Genomic DNA, 26,098 nt, shown 5'->3' with positions numbered 1-26,098 from the left:
CCAAGTACTGTATAGTTTGCCTTGCTTGCTTCAAACAAAGGCTATCAAACAAAGGCTACTAATAATATAATTAATTATACAGTACAGTACAGTACTGTACTATGTACAGTACATTGTACTGTACAGTACTGTAATAGTCTACTGTAGGGTTCAATACGGTACTGTACGCACTGAGTCATACAAAGTAACATTGAGCTTTGAGAATGACTAATGACCAATTGACCATTGACCCCTCCTTTGTACTGTACTGTCTGTACAGACATGGTTATTGGTTTATTGGTCATTAGACTTCGAACAATGATATTGTTCGTTGTGCTTTCCGCCCAGTATTATATTTGTTAATTGTTTTCCAGCTTATTATTATTATTATTTTCGCAGAACTCAATATTACCACCGCGTGACCAGGTAGTAAGACTGTGATAGGTTGGTAGCGAAATAATACTGACCTACTGACCTCACAAAAGTTGCACATGATCTACAAGTCCTGCCCCTTTTCATGATGTCACAGGCGTCACTACCGTACTGTACAGTACAGTACTGTACTGTACGAATACTGTACTGTACGAATACTGTACAGTACTGTACAGTACAGTATGTGTAAAACTTTAGTAGTTGTGCAATAGTGTACCGTATAGTAGAGACCCTTTTTATTAGTCTAAGGGTCTCTAGAGTACAGTATTAGGATTTACCAATCCCACTTTTGATCATTAAATGTATCTGCAGGGTTGGATACTAAATATTGCAGTACTGTCCGTATCTGTTCCATCACTGGTCATTTTAAAAATTACCAGACATCTCTTGATCATTACGAGATGTACAGTACTGTGGGTAATTCATATTTCGTACTGTAGCTTACAGTACTGTAAATGTACTAAACAGTAATGTACCGTACTGTACATACAGTACTGTACTGTACTGTACAGTACTGTACACAATAATTCATTGCCGCATTGTACTGTACGGTACTGTACTGTACTGTACCGTAATTTACTTAAGGAAGTTAAATTGATCATTGACCGTCAAGTCGCGGCACGTGATAGCGAACTTTACCCATATTGGCTGAACGGTATGAAAAGTATGACCCCTATTATTCTGTAGCATGCGCGCACGCACGTTGGCAAAATCTTGATAGGTTACCTTTATAACAATGAATCACATATCACATGACAACATCGAAATCTATAAAAGGGGTGATCTTTCCTAGTCTGATTCACTCTAGTCGTCATTGTGACTGAAGTTTGGGAGGATCTTCGTGATTGTCAATACCCTGTCGTTTAGCAACGCTTTTACTTTTGTAATTTCTTGAAAACTTTTACTATCACGCTCTTGAAAATGTCGAATACTAAGGTTATCAATTTTGCTCCTGGTCCAGCCAAAATACCTGAAGAGGTTAGCATTTTAGCTAATGCAACCAGTCTAGAAGTTTTTATTTTATGAACAAATTTCTGTATGGTAACTGTAATATTCTTATTCTTAATGATCAATTTATAACTCATTTTACTCTTGCGTAGGTCTTAAAGAAGGCTCAAGAAGAACTCGTTGATTTTGGTGGCACCGGTGTGAGCGTCATGGGTTAGTTTTTACCCTTTTTTACTTTAGATTCCCGTCATTTCATGTAGTTTATACAGTATGTTATGTAACGTATGATCCGCTTACAGTACAGTATATACTGAGTGTGGCATCGATTTTGAAATGAAGCGAGATAAGATTAAAGAACGACTGTACGTATGTATGTTAAATGTTATTTTCTGTAATTTAGAACTAAGCCACAGATCTGCTGACTTTGCGAAGGTTATCAATGAAGCTGAACAGAATTTAAGACAGTTGCTGTAAGTTGACGTTCCTCCTCGTACGATGATACAATATCTACAGTTACTTTCGTTCATTAGAACTCATTTGTTCTTCTTGGTGTTTCAGTAACATCCCAGATAATTACAAAGTCCTGTTCATGCAAGGAGGTGGCACAGGTCAATTTGCATCTGTTCCATTGAACTTAATGAAGGAAGGTATGACAACATTCCATTATTACTACGTTTGATCCATATACGCCAATGTACACTGGTACAGTATATAGAGTAGTAGTAATAACAGCCATTACAGTAGTAGTCCCTGTTAATAACGTCATACAGTAAACTATTTACGGCAGTGTACGATACCAAAGATTACGAAATATGGATCATTCATGCCCAGTACTGGGCACGTATCGTGCTGTACTGTACTCTACCGCTCTGTATTTACTCTACCATCGTTGATGTTTTTCACTCTATGTACCCGCCGCGCCGCCTGCTTGCTGTTTTTAACTCTTTAACAATTGAGGACAAACAGTTCGCTGCTGGATACACAGTACCAATGTACCCCGATCATAGTGTAAAGTACACAATCATCTTCATTCTTGACAGCATACTGTACAGTACTTTACGTAAAGTAGTGATGCAATACTGTACTGTACTCTGATATTTTGTTTTTGATCACATATTTGTTTATCCGGCCGTATTTTTAATCATCGAACAGTACGGTCCAGTACGTGCCGACCGTATAATACTTTACTTTAAAAAATGGTAACTCATAAGGTGTTGATCATGACCGATCACAACGTATGTTTTCATTAGCCTGCACTTTGTTTTGTTATCAATTGTAAAATCGTACACTGTACAGTACAGTGTTAAATTAAAATAGAGTTGTAGAATTCAATAAATTGTACTTTTCTTATCATTTGTTTTTACCGTGTATGCATTCAATTTTTGATAATAAATAATCGAAAATAATCGTAAAATTACTTAAAATAATACTAGGAGGTTGTGCAGACTACGTTGTCACTGGTAGTTGGTCTGCAAAGGCTGCTATTGAAGCCGAAAAGTTCGGTACTGTGAATCGTGTGATCCCCAAGACTAAAAAGTATTCTGGTTAGTTAAATCTTTCCAACATGAAATTATGCTTCGAGCGAAACAAGCACGTATAGCATAATCTTTTACTTATAGGTATTCCTAACTTTTCTGAATGGAATTTGAACCCTGAGGCTTCCTATGTCTATATCTGCGCTAATGAGACTATTCACGGTAAGTACTACGGTACTGATTTTGTGCCTAAAGTATTATACTATACACTATGTTCTCTGATCGTAATACTTTATCTCTGTCGAGTTATTGCCATTCGAATTGAATATTGGTCCAAAATTACGATCTATTACTTAGTTCCTATCCTTAAATGGCCAAAAACTGATTAGTCTTCCCTTTAATGTTTTGGGTTTTGTCTCAATCTCAGTCAAAATTTCCGAACTTAAATACCAATTCATCCTGATTGTCATTGCATCAATGAAATAGTTGGTGTTTTTACACTGTCTGTGTAGATATTCATTGTCCGTTCCGTTAAAGCGCTGTTTACATTATTTTATCATAATTTTATGTCGTACGATGGTTTACAGTAAAATTTATCATGGCCGTATCGCTGTAACTTTAGAAAAGAGAAGTTCAAACATTCACCCATATACAAATCTACGCCGCATTTACATATTTATGATATGATCATTAGAGAAAATCGTTGTCGGTAAAATATTTCCCTCGTCAATTCGATATAATTAGGTGTATGCTTTCTTTATGCCGTATAAACTCGTCGCCGACGCTGCATTTGTAACGAACGTGACGTGCAACCTCGTTGATACCCCTCGATTTTACGTATATTCGCATCGTCGCTATGATTCATCAGTAATTTAGCATGCTCGTTTAATCACTTATCTCTAGACCATCTTATGCTTGCTTGCATTCTTTCATTCATGAATTTGTTTTTAAGAAGTACAGTATTCCCGACACTTTATTTCTGATACGCTTGTCCATAGTCTTCGCACGCATTAAAACTTAACTGCTTGGTAGTGATTAGATAATTTCCGGTTGCATTGAAGTGCCGGACCAGATCCCTTACCCATTTTCTATTTTTGGTGTCTGTCGCTTGGCATGAAAATCTTTTCGCTGTTGCTGTGATGCCTTGAATGCTCTTATACCTGTTTGCCTTAGTCATAGATTACGCTAGATTACGTAAAAGGTTAAACAGCACTTAGAATGGATGATTTATGAGAGGAATAACTCAAGTTCACAGTGGCAGCGATACATAATACATAGCTGTTTCTTTTTATTGTTAATTGTCATGTCTTACATATTGTTGCCGTTTATTGACCTCTGTTGCGCCTTTAGCTTGATGAAATCGGGTGCTTGTAATGTACCCAGTCTTTTTGGGAGCGTTCAGCTCAGCCAGAAACGTAATAGTAAATGCGTCTAAAGGTTACTAGAGTATGCTATAGTAAAGTTATCATGTATGTTATAATACGTTACTGTACGGTACTATAAAGTTCTACGCACAAGCTTGCGAGCTGAAGCGTACTATACTTTATGAAAGGCATCTTTAACGCATAATTTAATCTCCTTTCCGAAATATCGCTTTATGTACCTGATTCACAAATACAGTAGCACATGTTTATTAACTAAAGCTACTTTATGCGGTAAAGATGCTCTTTCTATAACTGCAATACAGTAGTTAAGTTAGAGAGCTTTTATCAGCCGTTCAATTCAGCAAGTACAATTTTTTCCTGCAACTCTTGCCTGCATTCTACTATACTATAATTCAAATTTACCAGTAACATCTCGAGTTACCTAAAGTTACATTTATTATTGTACTATACTAAGAGAGCGGCTGATAAACGATTTTAATATTGTGATATATGTACGTATATTTAGCAATTTTCTTCATATTAGTTTACCGTAATTGTATATTGTTACGTTGATGTGCCGTGTAATGTATTAGGTAGAACTATTTAGAGCGTGTTTGACGATTTCTTCGTTTCCAGTGTGCATCATCGGATAGTTTTTAAGTGACTGTTGTGACAACGATTTGCATGATTGAAACAAAGCCGATCGATGTGAAACTGTGATATTTAGATTTCGTCATTCATTCTGCGAATAAACGAAAGTATAGAAGATACATTATGGAGTTTTTATGTTTACTATTCAGTTCTAATTTAATTATGTATGTGCAGGTGTCGAATACCATGATATTCCTGACACCAAGGGTGTACCACTTGTATGTGACATGTCGTCGAATATTCTCTCAAAAGAAATTGATGTTTCCAAGGTAATGTAGTTTTTATTATCAGTACTTAGTTATTTTTCTCCTAGCTAATTGAGTTTAATCTTCTAGTTCGGACTGATTTATGCTGGAGCGCAAAAAAATGTTGGATGTGCTGGCGTCACCATTGTTATCGGTAAGTTTATAATCAACTATTGCACATGAACGTAATCCCTACATTGTTTGTAATTGGAGTACTGTAGATCAACAGCATTGCCTAAAGTGTTATCTTACTCATTGAAAACATTTGTAGTTCGTGAGGATTTGATTGGAAATGCACGTTCCTATTGCCCTATTGTTATGGATTATAAAGTTACGGCTGGAATGAATTCACTTTATAACACTCCTCCAACTTACAGTATCTACATTATGGGCATGGTATTCCAATGGATTGTATCGAAGGGTGGAGCCAAAGCCATGAGTGAAAGAAGTGCATTGAAGGCTAGCAAGGTTTACAATGTCATTGACAATTCGGATGGGTTTTACGTGTAAGTACTCTTATATATAAATGATTTCATGAAGGACTCACATGTGAATTAAAGAATGTCATATATGGACTATTTTTATAGAGCACCTGTTTGTAAGAAAGATCGCTCTAGGATGAATGTTCCATTTAGGATTGGATCTGAGAATGGCGATGACGAATTAGAAAAGAAGTTCCTAAAAGAAGCCGGCGAGCGTAAATTTATGCATCTCAAAGGACACCGGTAATTCTTAAGAATAACTTTGATCCGAATTACTTTCGATGATCAGTGCAGAGCGTTACGGATATGTATACTAACAAGTATTGATTTATCTTCTTTCAGTTCTGTTGGTGGTATCAGAGCATCGCTGTACAATGCGGTATCTGTGGAAGAAACGGAACAACTGGTCGACTTTATGAAGCAATTTCAACAAAAATATCGTAAATAAAGGAAACTATCGAATCCTAAAGAGATTACAATGCATATATAACCTAACGTGAATCGCACTTATTTGACAATATTGTACGGTTTCTGTACGAGTTTATATATTACTTATATATATTTAACTGTTTGCCCTGGAACTACCGAGGCTTCAGCTTTGACGATTTTGAATTAGCTTTTAAAGATTGAAGACACATCTATGTATTTTATTCATTTAGTTGAACATTATATAACAAGAAATAGCACTGTAAATCTCATAATTACAGATTAATGTAATTATTTGTAGTTATTATTTATGAGTGCTTTACTAGACAATTGCAAAAACCCCATTTCATGTATTTCATTAACGCAAATAAGTAAATATAGCGCTTAAAAACTTATTAATAAAGAAAGTTGTGACTTCGAAATTTACTTAAAACTTTTTGGAGGGGTTTATTGGCTACAGTGCGGTGCATCCTATTCTTTATAGATGACGCCAGCAGTATGAATGCAACAGTTTGCTTTGAAAGGACAGTAGTTGACATAGAAAGATCCTTATAACTTTCACTAAAGCGACGACTCTAAGCAATACAGTACATATAGCACAGCCATAGTAGACTACCAAAATTCCGTTTTTTTAGTAGTCCATGGCATAGCACAGCTGCAATACAGTAACGTACAGTACAGTGCTGAAATGTAGTAGTGAATGAAAGGAAAAAGTGCTTACCGTCGTCAGACTACAGACTCTACACCTGATGAGTGCGACAGAAGAAAACTAGGCACTCTAAAGTACAGTACACAGAGATGAATAAATAGTTAACGGTACAGTGTACAGTACAGTACATTACAGTAGCCGTGAAGTGTACTGTACTGTACTGTACTGACTGTACAGTGCAATACTGTAGGCGTCTAGAGCGGGTGAAAAATCCTTTCCACTAGAGTTGGAGCAGTTGATAAACAGGTTAATTAATTAGTTATTAATTAACGGGTAAGTTTACTGACTATAGTAACTTACTGTACAATCGCACTTTGACACCCAATAATACTGCATAAAGAATTAATTACAGTCTTCTGACACGCTGTAGTTGTTAGGGTACCATCATTTACTTTCCATTCTGATTCGCGTATACGGGTACTGATTGGAATTTTAAATCTACTGTATAGTGTTTCCGGGTTTCCAGTTCACTGTCCATCGCGGTTGGAGGATAGTGGTTACGATAGGCGGTCACGAGCTTCTAGCCTAGAATATTGTAATCGCTTTCTATTTATTGGTAAAGGCGTAAAATTTTCTGTTGAAAATACAATTTTTTACTCTAGTTGTATCGCTAGAAAATTTTCAAGAAGTAGTACGTACATCCACTTTTTAAATTAATTAAAAAGAGCAAAAAATGACTCGATTTGGTGAAGCTTTACAAGGTAAATCAGCCAATGAGGCTTTAATTAAACTTGCTGATAACGAAGTCCGAATTTTAGAGAAGACCAAGCAATATATTAAGAAACGTGGTAAAGTTGATCAAGAGTATGCTCGACAAATCGCTCAACTAAATGATGAATATGGCATGAAACAGCTCTTACTTGGAATGAAAAATAACGGAATTAATAAAACCATGGAGGTAATGGAAATTAATAAATTGTGTATTGTAGGATTTTATCTATCCTAATCCGTCTTATTGTCGAGCAAATCTACAGTTCCAAAATGATCATGATCAAATAAATTCATCATTATAGAATTATCGCAATGAAGAGATACATCGTTACTATTGTAACACTTCCTCTTGATGAACTACTTGATTACAGTAAAAGTCAGTGTTCCGTCGAGATACTACTATAAATTGTTAATCGCTGCATATCCAACTGCTCGATGAGCTTGTTGCTCCATGGCTTGATGAGTAAATTACAAGTTGGATAATTCTAATACTGTACTATACAGACAAGACTACTCAGCTTGATCACCTTTTAGATATAGATGCATATATATTCTTTAGAGTGTAGACCTTGGAAAGTTACAAGAGTTTGCCACTTTATTTATTGTAAAAGTTGAAAGTAAAAAATTGGTCAGTACTGTACTAATGCCCTATCCCGTAACAAAGAATCAACCATAGATTAAGAGTAAATCAAACAAAGCAACAATGGCGGCATTTGCGTCTTTATCAAAAATGGCGACGGTCAAGGTATCACATTTAGGCATTTTTGTAGGCTAAATCGTTTACGTTCAATCAAATTTTGAAATACAGTAGTGTCAGAATGGAAAAATATCTCCGGATCAGTCCAATAGATTAATCATTATCTTTGGATAATGGACCAGATACAATTTCTATAATAAGGTATCACACCCATGCCAATATACAGTAGCAACCTCCGCTAACCGTGCAGCGAAAGATTAGTTTTTGATACATCGTGAAGGACTGCCCAGCAGTATATGAAGTGAATAACAGCTTGCCATGATTTTACAAAGACCTTGAAATAATTTTGATGATGGATAAAATGGTCGACATGCAGTACATGAACCCTGAACAGCTATCTAAAGAGACCCGAGTTACAATACAACTTGCTACCGAAAGTAAAAAAAATTGAATCCACGACTGTTTTAGTACACTATTTCTTGTAACTGATGCATTAATTTAGAATAGTTTCTTTATTTAATTCCCTTAATAACAGACGTCTTCATTTTCACACAAAAATAGAGTCAATTTGAAACATTTTACTCATTTACTATTTGCTTCTTGCTTCTTAAAGCTCTTGCTATCAGTAAACAAAGAGGGGAAAAGCTCTCCATGGAATGCCTACGCTTGTTAATTTATACGGCATACAATATTGATGCGAAAATAACAATCTCGGTGATATTCAAGCTATCTGATAAATAAAGACGCTCCGTAGTTTGATTTTTATCCATGGTCATTAGAAGGATTAAAAATGTACATAGGTAGTAGTTATTAATCAAGAGTTAAAGAAGATTTTATCGCTCTTTCAGGACATGTATTAATGTACTCTTGCCTGCACCGCAATACACAGATTTTGCTGCATACGAGTACATACGCGTATCACCTTGACAAACTTGATTTCAACCAAATATTGGCATTTAAAGCGCTATCAGCACTATAAAATTTGACTTAATTGACCGTTTAAATAACATAAAGAGAGTTCATATAATTATTGCGGAAGTTGATAATTAATCGTATTAATTTGCTTGTATTCAGCAGTTTAACATCATCATTCGCGATTATTCCAACTGCGGTTGTGTTTATTTTTATTAAATCACGCCTTTGTCGCTTTCATATGTTTACAAAACCAATACATTTAAGTTAAAATGTAGCATAAAGAATTGAAACTATACTAAAATTATAAACAGCTATCATTATTGTACTTATTGCTCGACAGTTATTTAACGAAAGTCACTCTCTTTTTTATTGCCGTTCGCTCATTTCCCCTAAACTGTTGGGTGGTTACAGTAAACTAATAACTCGTAGAAAATCCTAGAATACTATTCTATACATCTTAGCTTAAATCTACTAAACAATATTGACTATCATCTGGTATCCATACATAATCCTCGGCGAAGTAAATTGTGTATAACTGCACTCACGAATAAAGAATAATTATGTAATTTGTTGAAAAGTGATAGAACTTATAAGAAAACTTCGTGAGAATCGTACAATACATTCAGATTAATTCTACAACTGATCTATTCCTGACTTGCAGATATTGTTTTAAGTTTTACTTTCGGACTACGACTTCGTATAACAATGTAGTGCGTGCATATTTCGATAGTAATGACTACATCTTGTTACAGGTGTGGCTTTCCATAGTTGAATCCGTTGATAATCTATGCTCTGAATATGGTAAAAAAGCAATTACATATTCTGCATCGCTATGTGAGCGTTTGGATTCAATGATTACTCGTAAGAAGAATGTAATTAACAAGTATATTGCTAATCGGCGATCGCTGGAAAGTACACGTACACGGCATAGTCAAGTAATGGAGCAGCATCGCCAACTATTTCTATCACGACTACGCGATGCTAATTTCGCCTTAAAATCATTGAAAGATATCGTTAATAAAGGAAAGTCTAGTGGTAAAAAGTATGACCAAGCGAAAGACCGATATATGAAGGCAGCTAAAGTTTTATTTACTGTCTCTAATGAATACTTCTTAAGCCAAGTTGCATATAATGAATGTCAATCCGGCTATGAAGACTATGCTTTGCCTGCATTATTAAATGCTGCTGAAGACATACATGTCATGCACATATCTGAAATGTAGGTCTATGCAAAAGAGAATAATTTCTACTAAAGTAGACTTTTATAGCAACTTTTTTAGCATTAATATACTATAGTAGTAAGGTGTAGTACTACTGGGATACTATCTATACTATTCTTTTATAAAATGATAAGGGAAAAATACGTTTTATTTATATTACGTAAATCAATGTATTGATAAACTCGCATATGCGGTACTGACGATTAATTAATATATTCCCTTTCTTTTATTTCTGTTTCTATTAAATATTTACCCTAATAGGAAAGGAATTTTAAAGGAAACCTGTAATATCTTTACGCTAGCCTGCGAAGATATGGTGAATTTTAAAACTGATATGGAAGCAGCCATTCAAGAAATATCGAACGAAAATGAATTCACGGAATTCATTACAAACAATAGGTTAGTGAAGATACGTAACGTTGACTCTTCATACTTTAATATATTTTAGCAATAGGTTATTAAGTAAAGCTGCCATCTCTTCTTAAATGGCTTTCACAATTATAGTACATCATGTTTGTTGCAATCTATTTGCAATTGAACTCTATTCAATTTTTTTCGAATACCCAACTAATTTACTGACGTGTCCCTATTAACTAATTGATTTTATTAAGAGATGAGAAACCACCTCGTAATCAGGTTTCAGAAGACTTTCCGGCAAATACAGAAATACCCGGATTAAAGTCAAATGGCATCTCGATAAATGATCTCAATTACGATTCTTTATGTGCAAAGTAATTGCTTTTTTACGCATATTTACCGATGATAACAACCATTATTATAGCGGTCAAATTTACTATACCAATTGACTAAATAAATGGTTTCACTAGAAAATTTTTACCCAGCAAAATTTATAGTCATGATAATTTCGATAGTAATCTGAGTCTTCGAAATGCTGATGTACTTTTTAATTTTTGTTGCTTTAGAAAAGAGAATATGAAAACAGATGTTTCGATCTTGCAGGAAGAATTAAATAAACAGGTAATTTTTCTCATGTAATTGTATCATATATATTACTATATCTGTTTGCCGTAATTCTCATGCGTTCACATATTGTAATTGCCTGACAACTATTTGATATCATCTGAAGAGTACTTATTCGTATGCTGAAGTATAAGTAGGCTCCTGTAATGTAATTTCTGTATTTTTATTAACAGACGGAAAATCTTTTGAAATTACGAAATGAGCTATCGACAATATCTTACTGGAACGAGCAGCATCGAATAAAGGATGAGTATGTGTACATGTTTATGTAACTTGTACTTTATCCAAATTTAAATATTTTGAAAAACTCTGAGTGGTACTTAATATTTTCATAGCGAAATCCGACAATTAGATTAACATAAATTATTTTGGTTTGCATTTTAATCAGGTACATCAGTAAATTTGATGAATCAATAGCAATTAGTATTGAAATTGGGAAACTTAGATGTGATTTAAATAAATTAAATAGCCAAGTGAATGTTATACATACAGCTATAAGTGATGTAAGGGGTAATACATTAGAATTTGAAACAAGCTTGCCTGAAGTACCAGAAGACTCCAAAGTTGCAAGGAGAAGTCGGCTAAAGGTTAATTGATAATTTATTTAGTGCATTTATAAAGCGTAAGAGTGACAATTTTACATTTTTGCAATTTAATGTATATTAATCGATTTATTACCATAGAGTAGCGAGTCTGATCCAAATTTACTTCCGAAACCGCTCAAGAAATGGAAGAAGCTTTTTCAAACTAGTGATGATAAATATAAATCAGCTGGCCCTGTTGCATACGAAAGTGGTTCCAGTTTATCAGATGAACTACAAGAATCAACTGGCGATGATTATTGTGATGACACATTCGATGGTCGTACTATTAGCGTAAGCTTTTGATAAAACGATCATATATATACTCTATATAATAGATCGATATCCAAATTTTAATTATCTTATTACTTGACGCAAGTACAAATGCATTAAGCAGTATCGTTAATTCGTTAAATTTATATGCAATTGAAATATATCTCTTGTTAGAGAACATATGAAAATCTTAGCGTGCCAATTGAAGAAGAACCGTATTTCTATGGCAAATTTACTAGGCAAGAAGCGGAAAAACTAATAGAATACGATGGTGATTACTTAATTAGAATCTCTCCAAATAAGGTCGATGATTCCGACCAAAGTAATAAAAAGAAAATGGTATTAACGACTCGTTATAATGGTAAAGGGTTACACTTTATCATCAAAGAAGAAAATGGGGTATGTTTCAGATAAGTAGTGTATTTAAGATCGTTTATAGATATATGCATCAAGGTCAATTATCATAATTGCTATTACTTGTCAATATTATTCATAGTATTTCAAATTTGAAGAGAAAGCTTTTGGAACCGTCCAAGAATTACTCTACTATCATCGGAGCAACGCAGTACCACTGTTAAAAAAGTCGCCTGCTGTAATTACCAATCCAGTACTAAAAGAGAAGGATGGAGGAAGTTTGATTATAAAACATGAAGATGTTGCCTGTAGTAAAAAACTCGGCGAAGGCTGTTTTGGTGAAGTTATGTTAGGGACATTGAGAGGGTCAGGTCTAACGGTTGCTGTTAAACAATGTAAAGGAACTCTAGATGAAACCCTGAAAGAGCGCTTTTTGCTGGAAGCAGAGATATTAAAACAGTACGAACATCCGCATATTGTGCGATTGATAGGTATTTGTGCTGATAAAGAACCAGTCTATATTGTAATGGAGTTTATGGACGGTGGAGACTTTCATAGTTATCTGCGTAACAAAAGTAAGCTCTTTAATTGCTGCAATACACTCGTAATTCCGTATTTGAGAGTAAATTTTATTACATATTAATGATATTTTAATGTTGATGTTGATATTAAATCTTCAACTAGATATTTCCTAATTTCTATTGGTGGAAAACTATCATTTTATAGTTGATATCTAGATTATTATAATATATTTATGCTATTTTTTGGATTATAATTTTATAGGCAAAGATCATAGCCCGGTGCTATTACTAAAAATGCTGTGTCATGCTGCGAGTGGGATGTCATACCTAGAAAGTAAAAAATGCATCCATAGAGATTTGGCTGCCCGCAATTGCCTAATGACAAGCGATTATACTTTAAAAATAAGTGATTTTGGAATGGCACGGGAAGGAGATGATGAAGACGTCTATTTGGGTTAATAAACCTATTAATTTTTACTAAGAATTCTGGATAAGTTTTTGTAGGAATTAAGTTAATGATAGCGGTAAATCCCTATGCAGTGAAGGCTTTATGAGCTTAATTTTTTTGTTTGAAAAACGCTTAATTTTTTGATTATAGTTACTGATCGGACAAAAAAGATGCCTATTAAATGGACAGCACCAGAAGCTGTTCATTATGGACGCTTCACTACCCAAAGTGATGTTTGGAGCTACGGAGTGCTATTATGGGAAGCGTTCTCCTATGGCCATATGCCCTATCCTGATATGGATAATCGTAAGGCTTTGAAATTTGTTGAAGAGGGAAATCGGATGAGTGAACCTAAAAATTGTCCGCCAGGTGTTTACCAAATAATGTTGGATTGTTGGTATGAAAAACCGGAAGACAGACCATCATTTGCTTCCATCTTCCAACGTATTGAGAAATTATGTACATAAAAATGCCACCTTGCAATGATATTTTTGCAAGGCTTTATCTTTAAAATCATGGAGTGATTATAAAAATTTCACTGCAGCGCAAAATATTTCGTTAAGACCGACGTCGAATGAGTATTGCTCTACTAGGCTGATGTAATAAGTATATGATTAGTGAATAAATCTTTATTTCATATATGTGCGAGTCATCGTACATTGATATTCTCGTTTAAATTTTTTCAGTTATGTGATTTGTATATTCGCAAATAACTCAATTTTTATGATTAACCAGATCATCTAAACTAAGATGATCAACGTATTGAGATTTGATATGGAATAGCTACATTATTGTAACAGTATGTTAGTTACTCAAGCGAGTAAAAGCACACCCCAATTATGGTATTGTTTGCTATTAATTTTCTTGGTGAGGATTTTTACTGTTAATATATTTAGATGAAGTGTCTTGATTGCAGTGCTAAAATACTGGAATTAATACAAGTCTTATTTCGTTTTTATGGTTTCTAAGTCGGGTCAAATTACATTATTAATTATTGCACGTAGAAATTTAATATTTTAAGGGCTATAATGGTTCGGATTTATTAATTTCATTATTGATACATCTACAGTAACTTTGATGGCGGCATGATAAGGTTTTACTTTGTACCCATATGCAGATATCTAAATGATTTCTAGGTGAAGATCTTCGAAATAATATCACTCACTACTAGTTAATCATATGTGATCGTAGATGCTTCAGAGAGGTAAATACAAGTTCTAAATATTTTATGGAATCCAATAGATAATTTCTATTAATTCATAAATGCTAATTGAATATTCTTCATTCTGCTATATCAGAAATAAATATATATATACATGTCATTTATTTCTTATATTTTACGTTTACAATATTTGGAAATTCTACCCAAATTCGTAAGTTCAAGTTTTAGTTTCTTTTTCTACACAATATATCTTGTTGTAAGCTTACACATACGACGTAAGTATTCTTATTATGTTACTTGTGTATATGCTATTTTACGTAGCAACATTTTATTTGCGATCCCTTTACAAACTTAGTATAAAAATTGCCCAATAGACAGCCTTTTAGAGCTATTAATGATGAATACGATAGCTAATAGAATTTTAATTTGATAATTTAACCTGCTATATAGATGGAAGAGGTTCAGCTATGGTAATTAGAAATTATAGTTAATACTTGTACGTCATCCAAATTATCATTATTTAACATTGGAAATAATTTTCAAGAATATTAAGAGTGATTATTATCAAACTAATACAATTTTATCTGCTATACAAGGAATATTTACGTATGAATAGCAGGTAATTCATTTTAAAGTCAATTATTGAGCAGCATTAATTCACCTAGCAGATTTGACCCAGACTATGTAAGTGATGCTAGGATGATTATTACCGCAATACATCAACATGAGCAACTAAGATACAGTTTATATTGCTATTAAATGATTGTTAATATCACAAGAATATTGATTATTAATTAATATACCGCTGTAAAATAAATCAGCTTGCAATGATTATTATCTGCAAGTAACTACAGCAAAGCTACGGAATAAATAGCTATAAATTCATAAATTAAATTTATAAGTTAAACGAGCTAGCCATTGAATTAAACCTTGAAACGCGGAATATTTTGGCCATCGATTTCGGTTATAAATCACTAATAAAATTGGCGTATTAGGCGATGTTGCAAATAGCAGTTTTAGAGCCAGCAACAGTGTCAACAACTTTTCGATTTTTGGAATCTAAATTATCTTCAAATGCGATTGTTGTCGTGCACGTTCCCGCATCACTACTAAATTCTTCTAATGTAGAATTCATAAGCTGATTAACAGGGACATCTGAAATGATATTAACGATTGGTGTAGTGCTTGATGGAGAGCCAACATTATTATTATTTAATAAATTTTGTTGATTACTAGAAACATTATCTCCGCTATCGCGATTTTGATAATTAGTACTGATATTATTGATTTCGATTCCATTTGAACGATTGCGAGGATTTAGTATTTTGCTATACTTTTTGTGGCCTGCTTTCAATGATGAGGAATTGGAATCTGTAATTTGTAAACTTTTATAGGTAATTGTCCATTCTACCGGTCTGTCTCTATCACTTTGACCGTCGTTGGAATCAGCAATAATGTCTTCTGTGATACTAACTTGATTTCTTCGTAAGACAAAATAGGTTTTCGTGACTTCTTTACCGATGACTATCATTTCACCTCGTTCTTGTAATTGAAACTGTTCGTTACCTTTGAGTAACCTGCAAAAATAAAACACTTTGTATTATGTATGGATTAAATAAATGATGATATATCCAGAGTTTCGATATTAAATATTAGTGTTAGTGGTCAAAAATATCTTGTAATTAATAACGCTTCTATAAATAAAATTTATTGTGTAAAGATAATATACTGCATGATCATTTACAACTATAATTCTTTAAATCTCATTTTTACAATCTCGATAGTAATTAAATATTGTTCAAAGATATAGCTTTATAATTGATAAATTAAAAAATATGTAGAGGCGTGCAGTGGAGCTGTTGGATAAGCTATTGTTGTCAACTTGTTATATAGATGTGAATTAGACATAACTTAAAAATAATAGCAAAATCTAGGACTATTGACAATAATAGGTATATATAAATGTAATGTTTATGATAATTCAAGTATGTTGATTTCAGCTTCATAGAATATGATACTAATCATAAAATTTTATTCTCATATTAAGTTTTATAAGTGTTAAGTGATGATTTTCGCAATTTTTATTTTTAAACAAGTTAGATAACGTATTTAAACAGTTAAGCTTTTCTGTTATTGTTGTTCTTAGCTCTTTCTTTCTAAGATCTGCTGTTGTAGGAAGTTTTCCTTGTTTGCCAGAGCTTGTTGTACTACTACGTAGTTTTTCAAACGATAGAGAATCGGTGATAAAATCTGCTATCATAAAATTACATGTGTGATCTACACTCTAATTACCATTAGAAGAACAAGTTTTGTTATAAGGCGTTCAATAAAATTTAAGTCGTAATCGGTAGACTGATTTATTTTTGGCCATGGCTATCGGCTATCGATTATGGTTATTAACTGCATGTGCTAATTTTATCTGGGAATCTACTTTTATTTATTCTATCTGCCATTGGTTACATCTTCTCTTCATATTCTAACTTTGTTTAAAGCTATGCAAGTCGATATATGAGCTCTTATTTACACGCGTATGATACATTTTATAGATTAAAAGACGTATCATTTAACTCAGCTTTTACTAATTGTTTAGATTTATAATATTAGAATTGCTCTTGTTTTGATTTCCTACATCTTAGAGAATATGGTTTGTTTTGTGTTATATCAGTTTCTGTTACTTAATTCACTCTATATAATCCATTTCTAACTAAGCTTTTAAATTAACTACAGTATTTGCAATTGAAATCCATTCTGACTTATTCTCTAATCGTCATGAATCAACATCTTACTGTTGTGTTGCCGAGCTAATGTGGATGGTTCCAGGTACTCCATAACTTTCGATGCGACCAGCAAATTTAACTGCATTACCAAAGACACTATATCGAGGTACCGCATTTTTGATGACTCCCGTAATTACCGAGCCAGAATGGATACCTATTCGAAGCTTTAATCATAGGCAATATAAAATGGAACTATAGTTATAAAATTTGAGCTATCAATTGTTCTTTAAATTAGTAGTAGAACATGATCAGTTTATACTTTATATCTAGGGACGCGTCAATATCTTATAGGTAATGTGCAAAAATGCTAGTACAACTGCGTCATATATCAAAAATCATGATCTATATACATTCTTTAGCCTTAATGTTACTCAACAATATAATCTTGTAGTCTACTATTTGATACAACTTTCACTAGGCTTTCACTTTAGTAAGGCTTACCTGAATAGAACGATTATCATCAAGTGACAATATGGAATCTACTTGATCTAGCATATTCAATCCTAACTGAGCAACAATCTCAGCATGATCGTCTCGTGACTGCGATAATCCACTAATGACCATATAAATGTCACCAATTGTTTCAACCTGATTAAATAATAAAATTGATATGAATAATCTCGTGTGATTTTAGTAAATTGACATTGCTGTCTGTAGAAATGTTTTAAATATTCATCTAGTAATTCATGTGATTGCATCAATCTAATTATAGGCATAATAAATAGAACAAATTATACACTATAAATTTAATAAATGGGTACAAATATTTTAATAATATTGTAAATATTCACTAAGCCATGTAAATTTCTAAATTGCTTTGATCTAATGACAGAATAGTAACTACTAAAAAGTAATCGTCTTATTAAATTGACATTGATGTATTCGATAATGTGTATAGCAATTATTCCTCCGATTAGATCTACTAAAGAGTATCTAATGCATTATTCATTAGAAAAATTAAGTAGATACTAGCGATCTATCTGTTAATGATTATTTTCGGAGCTAAATTGTTTATTATCCTGTCGCTCTTGTAAAGTTATCTAAAAGCCTCGTATATTAGTGAACAGCAATTTCTTTTATAATAATAACTTCTGAAACTGAATGCTTAATTGCATAAAGTATAGCAGTTAGAAAGGATATAGTACGCAATCAGATCCAGGAGCTACTCTAATTTGCAGAGATTCCTCACTTTTAACTAAATTAGCATTATTGCTTTATCGGGTTCTAATTGTGCAGAAAAATTTACTATCGACATCTCTGCACATTTAAGGATGGAGTGGAAGAACTTGTGACATAGTAAAACACTTGCAATACAGAGTACTAGCAGTAAACTCAAACTTATTTGTATTATGCCTACGTTGATATTCCTGCACGCTATTAAGCTACTATTTACTATCAACTGATAGTTAAATTAAGACTAATAATATTCTACGGCTTAAATGATTCTCTTTCAACGCAATAATTCGTACTTTTTTATAGCCAATAGTGAAAAGGAAGTTTACAAGATTCGAATACATGAAATACATGGATAGCTACTAAATTTAATTTCATTCTTTACGATGTTACTGGACGAAAACATCGATATAGTTAATGAAAAATTTTTACTCTAAATTGATAACTAAATATAAAGAAGTAAATAATCATGACACTTACTTTATAAATAGATGAAGTATCTAGCAAGCTGTCAAATTGAGCCAATAATATATTTAAAAAATCGATGATTTCAACCGGATCTTTCTCCTGGCATAACGTTGTTACACCAATCAAACTAGCCACTAATAAACTAACTTGAGGACAATTTTGTGCTCGTACTATTTGTCCATCTTGATATAATTTTTGCATCGCTGCAGGCATCATGGATGACATCAGTTGGTTCACTTTTGATTTTTCAGCTTGAAGTAATCTTGTCGTTTGGTGTAATTGTGCTGTTAATCGTTCTACTTGTACGTTTAAATCTTGCTCTACTTGATGATATTGCTGAAGCAATAGTAAATCACGACTTTTATCATGCAGTGGAAAATCACTAATATAAAACCCTTGCCGTTTTAAATCAACTAATTTCTTAACTACAAGTGATGACATAAATAAAATATATGAATTATTATCGATCAATCGAATCATTTGCCCCTTTAATTGAAATGTTTGGTAATGCCCAAGACTTTCTTGATCAATTGCTTCCATAATAAAATCGCTATTGATATTGTCTAATATATTGGTTAATGTCAACATTAAGGGTGGTTTTAAACATTGAAATAACTCATTGAGACGTGGACGATAATTGCTATTACATTGGATTTGAGGCAATTTCTTGGCTAAACTATTACCAATCCTTCTAATTTTCAATTCATTATCGAATACGATATGAAAGGGAAAGATACTATTAAAAATTTGATCAGAAATATAACAACCATTACTCTCATCTTCACCAAGATGCCAAGCTAAACTATCGGTCGATGCTAATAATTTTAATTCAGCTGAACTAATAGTTGCTTTCATTGGCCGACTAGTATTGTATGGGCCAAGTTCATGGATTTCTAATATAATATGATTTTTATAAGCTAAACGATTTTCAGCAATGCCATCGTATAAGACGGTAATGTCAATCTTTAAATTGTATAAACTACGTGCAATATCTCTAATAATGCCGATAGCCATACCCTTTAAATGCTTACGATTAGAATAATAATGAAGCCGATAAACTTGTGGATCTTGTGTTTCTTGACATTTAAATTCAGGTGGCATCATATGAGTAAATGACGTTCCTAAGTGATTATATAATGTGTTTAAATTATTTAATAAACAATATAAATTAGGGCCAATAACGTGAATTAAGGTAGCGTAAGGGCTAGTTTCGATCCAATCCAACCAACAGGGGCCGATCAATTCAAAAATTTCATCTACCGTTAATCCTATATGAATGATAAATTATATTGATAGACTTAACGATCAGTAATGAAATCAGTTCATTTAACATTGCTAATCTGAAATAAAACGTTGTGGTGCTAAGTATTAATGGAACATGTTACATGATTTAATATTATCAATCCTAAACAAACGGCAAAAAAATATATGCAAAGGCAAAGAGAAAGATGATAAATGGAATAAGTAGCTCATATAACTGGAGATTACTAGTACTAAATCAACTGCAGTATCAATTATAATTATCGAAGAATAGAAAAAAGAATGATATGTAAATGAAGTAGATCGTGTAATTTATGATTTAGTAGCACTAAATTGATATGTGTAATCCTGAGAAATATGAAGAAAGGAATAGGTATTTAGAAGTAAGTTATGCAATTTTCCAATACTGTAATCAGCAATAATTCATAAATAGAAGCCATATTTACAAAATATAAAGAAATAAAGGATGATGATAAATAAAATATGCGAGCAATATAATTCGATATACTTAATACTGTATATAGCAGCAAGAAGAATACAAGAGAAGCATATGTATAAATAAACAAAATGTGTAATTATCAGCATCATGGGTGATCTATAAATGATAGGGACGGTTATAAATGTGAAATAGCTAAGGGTTATTGATAAACAGAACAGAATATATATGGAATTAAAGATAATTCGCAATAACTATACAGTACAGTAGAGCCAAGTTAGGATGGATACTCCCTTTCAAAAACTGATTACCTGTATCTCGAGCAGTTTTTTTAACCATGTCGTAAGTAACCTTATCATCATATAATTTTTGAATTTCAAATTCATCAGGTAAATGACCCATCTTATTTCTACAAATCAGCATGGGGAAAAAAATCACTAAATATATAAATTTTTTTAACAGATGTACTATACTTATTATTTTAATTTTACCATATGAATGTATTATTAGTCAAAACTATCTTGCAGTCTGGTAGATTATCAATCTATAATTATTTATATATTCTCTAAAGAGATGCATTGAATATATCACTGTTTATTAAAAAAAATCTTATGTTGTCTTGCAGATTATTAATTTTGTACAAGAATATACAGGTGAATGATGATATATAAAGATCAAATTGATCTAAATTGATATCATTATTTTTCATATGCTCCACGATATTTAGCTATTAATATCGGTTAAAGCTAGCCTATCGATAGTCTTGTACATTATCGGTCACATATGAGAATACCTATATTAACAAATAATGGTACAATCAGGTAAAATCAACCTAAAAGATATAATTATCGACTTTTATATGGTCTACAATGGCCAAATTTTCACTATTTTATTCATAATTGATTATCCAGTTGCTGGGGGCAAATTATTCACCTAATTTTTTCCCAGAATTCATTGCCGAATTTAGTCTTCAGTAGTGCTTGAATGATGTGATTAATTAATCCATACTGTTCATATTTATAACGATATAACAAAAATGTAAAAGCATTAAGAGTCAAGATTAATCTAAAAATAAATAAAATCTGTCCTAATTGGTTGCAAAAAATTATATCACGAAATATATCGGTATGATGAGAAATTGATCTAAATTATTTATATTTTGACTGCACGACATCTGATGCTCTAAATTAGTTATAGTGTATACGTTCGCTACGTGACATATATAACTAAAGGATGATGCAATAACAATCGAGAACTTTTTAAAGACTGAATTGGAAAGGAAAATTGAATAATAATAGATAATTTCACACTATCACTACTGTTCCAACGAGAGTTACTTTATAGATATTTCATTTTCTTGAGAACTTACCATTTTTTAGATTTAGTCCTAAAAGCTTTATTCAACGCCGGTTGTTGATATGTAAGCTCTTTTTTTCCAATTTTATAAAGATAATTAGTCCGTTAAGATCGATCTGTAATCGAAAAGAGCAGATATTTAATCCTCGATATTACTATGAAATAGAATTAAAAAAATGACTCAAATGATCATGAGTATCTGAATCTTGAGTCAAATAGACTATCAATATGTAACTGGTAAATAAAGTTGTCGATGTAATTTATAACCAGAATTGAAGGAAAAATCAGAGCTGATATTGCCGTGAAACTATTCAATTTTTAAGAATAGACAATCAAGGACCAAAAATCACTCTAGCGTCAAAAATACTACCATTTATGTCAAGATTTAAAAGTAATATCGCAGTATAATAGCAATGTTTTAAAAATAGATGAGGATAAAAAATTATGTGTGCTTGAATCATTACCCGGAATAAAATGAAATCACTCCTCTTCAAAGGCAATCTTGATATTTACTCACTACATCAAATTAAACAGATAAGGAAAGATTTGTCTATGAATATCATTGTACATGAATGATATTTTGTTAGATAGAACAAGAAATATTAAGTCAAGTCTACAACATCACGCCTTAACTATATCAAATTAACCATTCAACCAAAATAGCTCTTGGTATCTTGGACTATAGCCGAATTAAAGCAAATTAGACAAAATGAAGAGTACTTATCAGCATTGAGTAAGTCACTACATTCAATCTTTTCCAATTGAAATAACGGAAAAATATTTGCAATCAGAACTGAATCCAATCTAAATTATCGGCCGATATAAATGTGCTAAATTAAATTCAACAGGCTTTATAATATCAAGTGTTGCTCTATCTATTATAAATTCATAACTTTAGCTATATTAAATTAGATCACCTTAAGAATATCAGAGTTATAGCTATTTTCATAACTAAATGATGCAAATTAAACAGAATAAAAATTTCCTTCTATGTTTATTGCAATAGCATTGAGTTGTAAAAACCTGAAAAGAGGGATTTGTAGGACAATACCGAGTCAATATTCACAATCTAATATAGAATTGTATCAAATCAATCTTAATTAATCGATAGGGAAAAGACAAAACTCATACCGACGATTCTACCTGGAGCGGGAGTCTATGAGTAAAATAATTTTTAAGATGTTGTTGTCATATTAGCTAGGCACCTTCAGATTTGAAAACAGATGATACATTCCGCAATTAGCTCGAAAGATTCCATTAAATATAATTCTGAATTAATAATTTTGCTGTTATTTACTCAGCAAATCAATCCTAGTCAATTGATAGGTAAAAAATTCGCATATCTACGATTCCATTTGAGACTGGAGTCTATGCGCAAAATAACTTATAAGTTCTTGTTGTGTTACTAGCTAGGTACCTTCAGGCATGCAAACAGATGATACTTTCAGCGATTATTTTGAAAATTTTAATTTAACGTGATTCTAGTTTAAATGGTTTACTTGAAATCAAGATGATTAGATTTTGCTCTTATTTAGTCAGTAAATCAACCCAATTCAGTCGATGGGGAAAGACCACTTATTTCTATGATTCTATATAAGATAGAAGTTCTATGAGCAAAACAATTTATAAGATCTTGTTGTGATCGTAATTAGGCAGGCACCTTTGAGTATGTTACTTGACACAATTAGCTCGAAAAATTTCATTTAAGGTGATTTTAGGTTAAATGGTTTACTTGAATCGAGGAGATGATTTAATTTCGCTCTTAATGTATTTGTTACTTACTCAGTATATCCGTTCTAGTCAATTGATAGGAAAAGGCTAGGCAATTCTACGATTCTGTCCAAGACGGGAGTCTCCGAGGGAAATAATTTATAATATCTTGTTGCGATAGCAACTAACCAAGTTTGAGCATGGTACTTCCGCAATTAGTTTGAAAATTTTCATGTAACGTGATTCTGAGTCAAATAATTTATGTGAAATCGAGGAGATGATTTAACTTTGTTGTTATTTACCTAGTAAACTAATGCAAGTCAATCAATAAGGAAAAAAAACTATCCATTCTACGATTCAATCAGAGACGGGAGTCTACGAGCAAAATAACTTATATAATCATGTTGTGATATCAGGTAGGCACCTCCAGGTATGAAAATAGATGGCACTTCCCGCGATTAGTTCGAAAACTCCATTTAACATGATTTTAGGTTAAATGATTCACTTAAAATCGAGATGATTTAATTTTACTATATAAAAAGTTGAAAATTTAATTAAGAGTAGATCAAAATAATGGAGTTGGATAGATTTGAAGATAAATCAGTCGCTATAAAGGACTTGAACTTATTCATGATTAAAAATAAATTAGTAAAACGAAGATAGAAGCTTCGATCTCAGGATGATGTTTACAAATAGGTAAGTTCTAGCCGATAAATTAAATCAGTTCATAAAATTAATCCATTTCCGCAATTAAAACCAATATCAGAAACAAGGTAAAGATTACAACACATGCTAGTAAGGCGTAAGTTACGTTAATAAATCTTAGTTAATTCAACAGATCGAGAATAGCCGATAAAAATCTAAGATTATGACCGCTACTTAAGCTAGATAGAAAAGATTTGGATAAGTAGGCTCATAAAATGCCGGTTGGATACTCCGGTAACTGTACTGTACAAAGTTCATTAGATATGACAGATTTAGAATAATTAATCAATATCCGTCCTCCAAGTCCTTATTATAAATTAGACGAATAGCTTACTTTTGTCGTATAGTCGATATAAGTCCAATGAATAAATAGACTTAAAGTAGATAATCCGGGAAAGATCTACGAAAACAGTTTCTGCAATTTATAGCCAATTTTTTGTATACCACTTTTCCATATTTATGATTACCATTATTCTATAAAACATTTATAACTTCTCCTTTTAGAGAACTATAATAGTCTTAATAATCATGGTGCTTGCTTCTATCTGGAAACCTATATACTATGCCTCTATGTAAAGGTATTTGTAAACAGTTTACTAACCTCCTTAGTTACAAATATATAATGGATCTATTATGATGTACATAGTGAAATAAGACAAAATCATGTTAATTAAACATTAGACATCAGGAGTGATTTATAGCTGCTACTTAGACTCATCCATTCATGTCGCTGCCTTGACCGAAATTAGCCCACTTATTCTGTCATCATGCTAAAACTATCTTTTATCTCCATCCTATTTAAGCTAGATGATGATTATAGTAGATACTTTTAGTGAGTGCTAACTATACAGGCGCAGCTACCGCTATGCAAAGGTGAGAATGTCCAGCAAGAGAACGACTTTACCGGTAGTAGGGATGTAGCACAGTAAGTCTGTTTATGTGTCTGAAATAAAGAAAGTTCACTTTGACTACTGTATTTGTTAGTAAATCCAATCGATTATTTCATTTTTATCTACTTATTACAAATCGAAATTTGTAACGAGGAAAATGCTAAAAATATTGTAAAAATTATACTACGAATCTACTGTCAGGTTTGTCCTCCCTGATATTAACCTACAGTACGACTTTTAGCTAAATACTGACAATCTCCTATCGTCAGGAGGAATAATAACATCACTAGTCTGTCTAAGACATAACTGAATCCAAACTTTATTGAAAAGTCAGTCAATTTATAACGAATCGATATAAGCATTTATTATCAGTTTATAGATAATATTATAAAGCTATGTAGTTATCTATTAAAAAATATGTAAAACATCATAGATAACGGTATGTAAATACATTCTTGGAAAGATTATCTTATGGAATCTGTTACGACAGCTGCTTAAAAGTTACTCCGTAACACTCCTCTAGTAAAATCAAAAGACCTACAGTAAAACTAATTATCAAGTTATTGCTACCTTGTTGGTATAAAATTTCGTCGATATTACAATCACAGTCAGTATGGTGGTCAAAAATTGATTAGTTATTCAAAGTAAATTAAACTCCAATAGCAAATTAATGAATCAAGACTGCTGATAATTATAAAAAGAACAAATTCGGTAATAGCCGTTCGCGACTTTTAATAGGTTGTCAAGGC

General features: G+C 32.4%; 3 protein-coding genes across 3 annotated transcripts; 2 read left to right on the top strand and 1 right to left on the bottom strand.

Annotated features, from left to right (window-relative positions):
• Nucleotides 1-1,332: 1,332 nt before the first annotated feature.
• TRIADDRAFT_38236 (expressed hypothetical protein) lies at nucleotides 1,333-6,424 on the top strand (the record flags this gene model as incomplete). The annotated part of the gene is made up of 11 exons (XM_002116265.1): nucleotides 1,333-1,389; nucleotides 1,512-1,572; nucleotides 1,760-1,829; nucleotides 1,918-2,006; nucleotides 2,793-2,903; nucleotides 2,979-3,056; nucleotides 5,024-5,118; nucleotides 5,185-5,248; nucleotides 5,366-5,600; nucleotides 5,682-5,819; nucleotides 5,919-6,424. The coding sequence occupies 11 exons, from the start codon at nucleotides 1,333-1,335 to the stop codon at nucleotides 6,022-6,024; spliced, it is 1,104 nt and encodes a 367-aa protein (XP_002116301.1). The 3' UTR covers nucleotides 6,025-6,424.
• Nucleotides 6,425-12,969: 6,545 nt separating this feature from the next.
• Nucleotides 12,970-13,879, top strand: TRIADDRAFT_50842 (uncharacterized protein; the record flags this gene model as incomplete). Its single annotated transcript, XM_002116264.1, has 3 exons — nucleotides 12,970-13,018; nucleotides 13,227-13,418; nucleotides 13,563-13,879. The coding sequence occupies 3 exons, from the start codon at nucleotides 12,970-12,972 to the stop codon at nucleotides 13,877-13,879; spliced, it is 558 nt and encodes a 185-aa protein (XP_002116300.1).
• A 3,477-nt stretch (nucleotides 13,880-17,356) lies between these two features.
• Nucleotides 17,357-21,698, bottom strand: TRIADDRAFT_30620 (uncharacterized protein; the record flags this gene model as incomplete). Its single annotated transcript, XM_002116165.1, has 6 exons — nucleotides 17,357-17,515; nucleotides 17,793-17,939; nucleotides 19,005-19,789; nucleotides 19,856-20,260; nucleotides 21,000-21,097; nucleotides 21,622-21,698. Coding segments are annotated over 6 exons (1,671 nt in total), but the record flags the coding sequence as incomplete, so codon positions are not given.
• Between the last annotated feature and the right edge of the window lie 4,400 nt (nucleotides 21,699-26,098).

Source organism: Trichoplax adhaerens, genomic scaffold (genome assembly GCF_000150275.1).
Source record: "Trichoplax adhaerens TRIADscaffold_14 genomic scaffold, whole genome shotgun sequence".
Taxonomy (NCBI): domain Eukaryota; kingdom Metazoa; phylum Placozoa; class Uniplacotomia; order Trichoplacea; family Trichoplacidae; genus Trichoplax; species Trichoplax adhaerens.
This window is presented reverse-complemented; position numbering and strand designations above follow the sequence as displayed.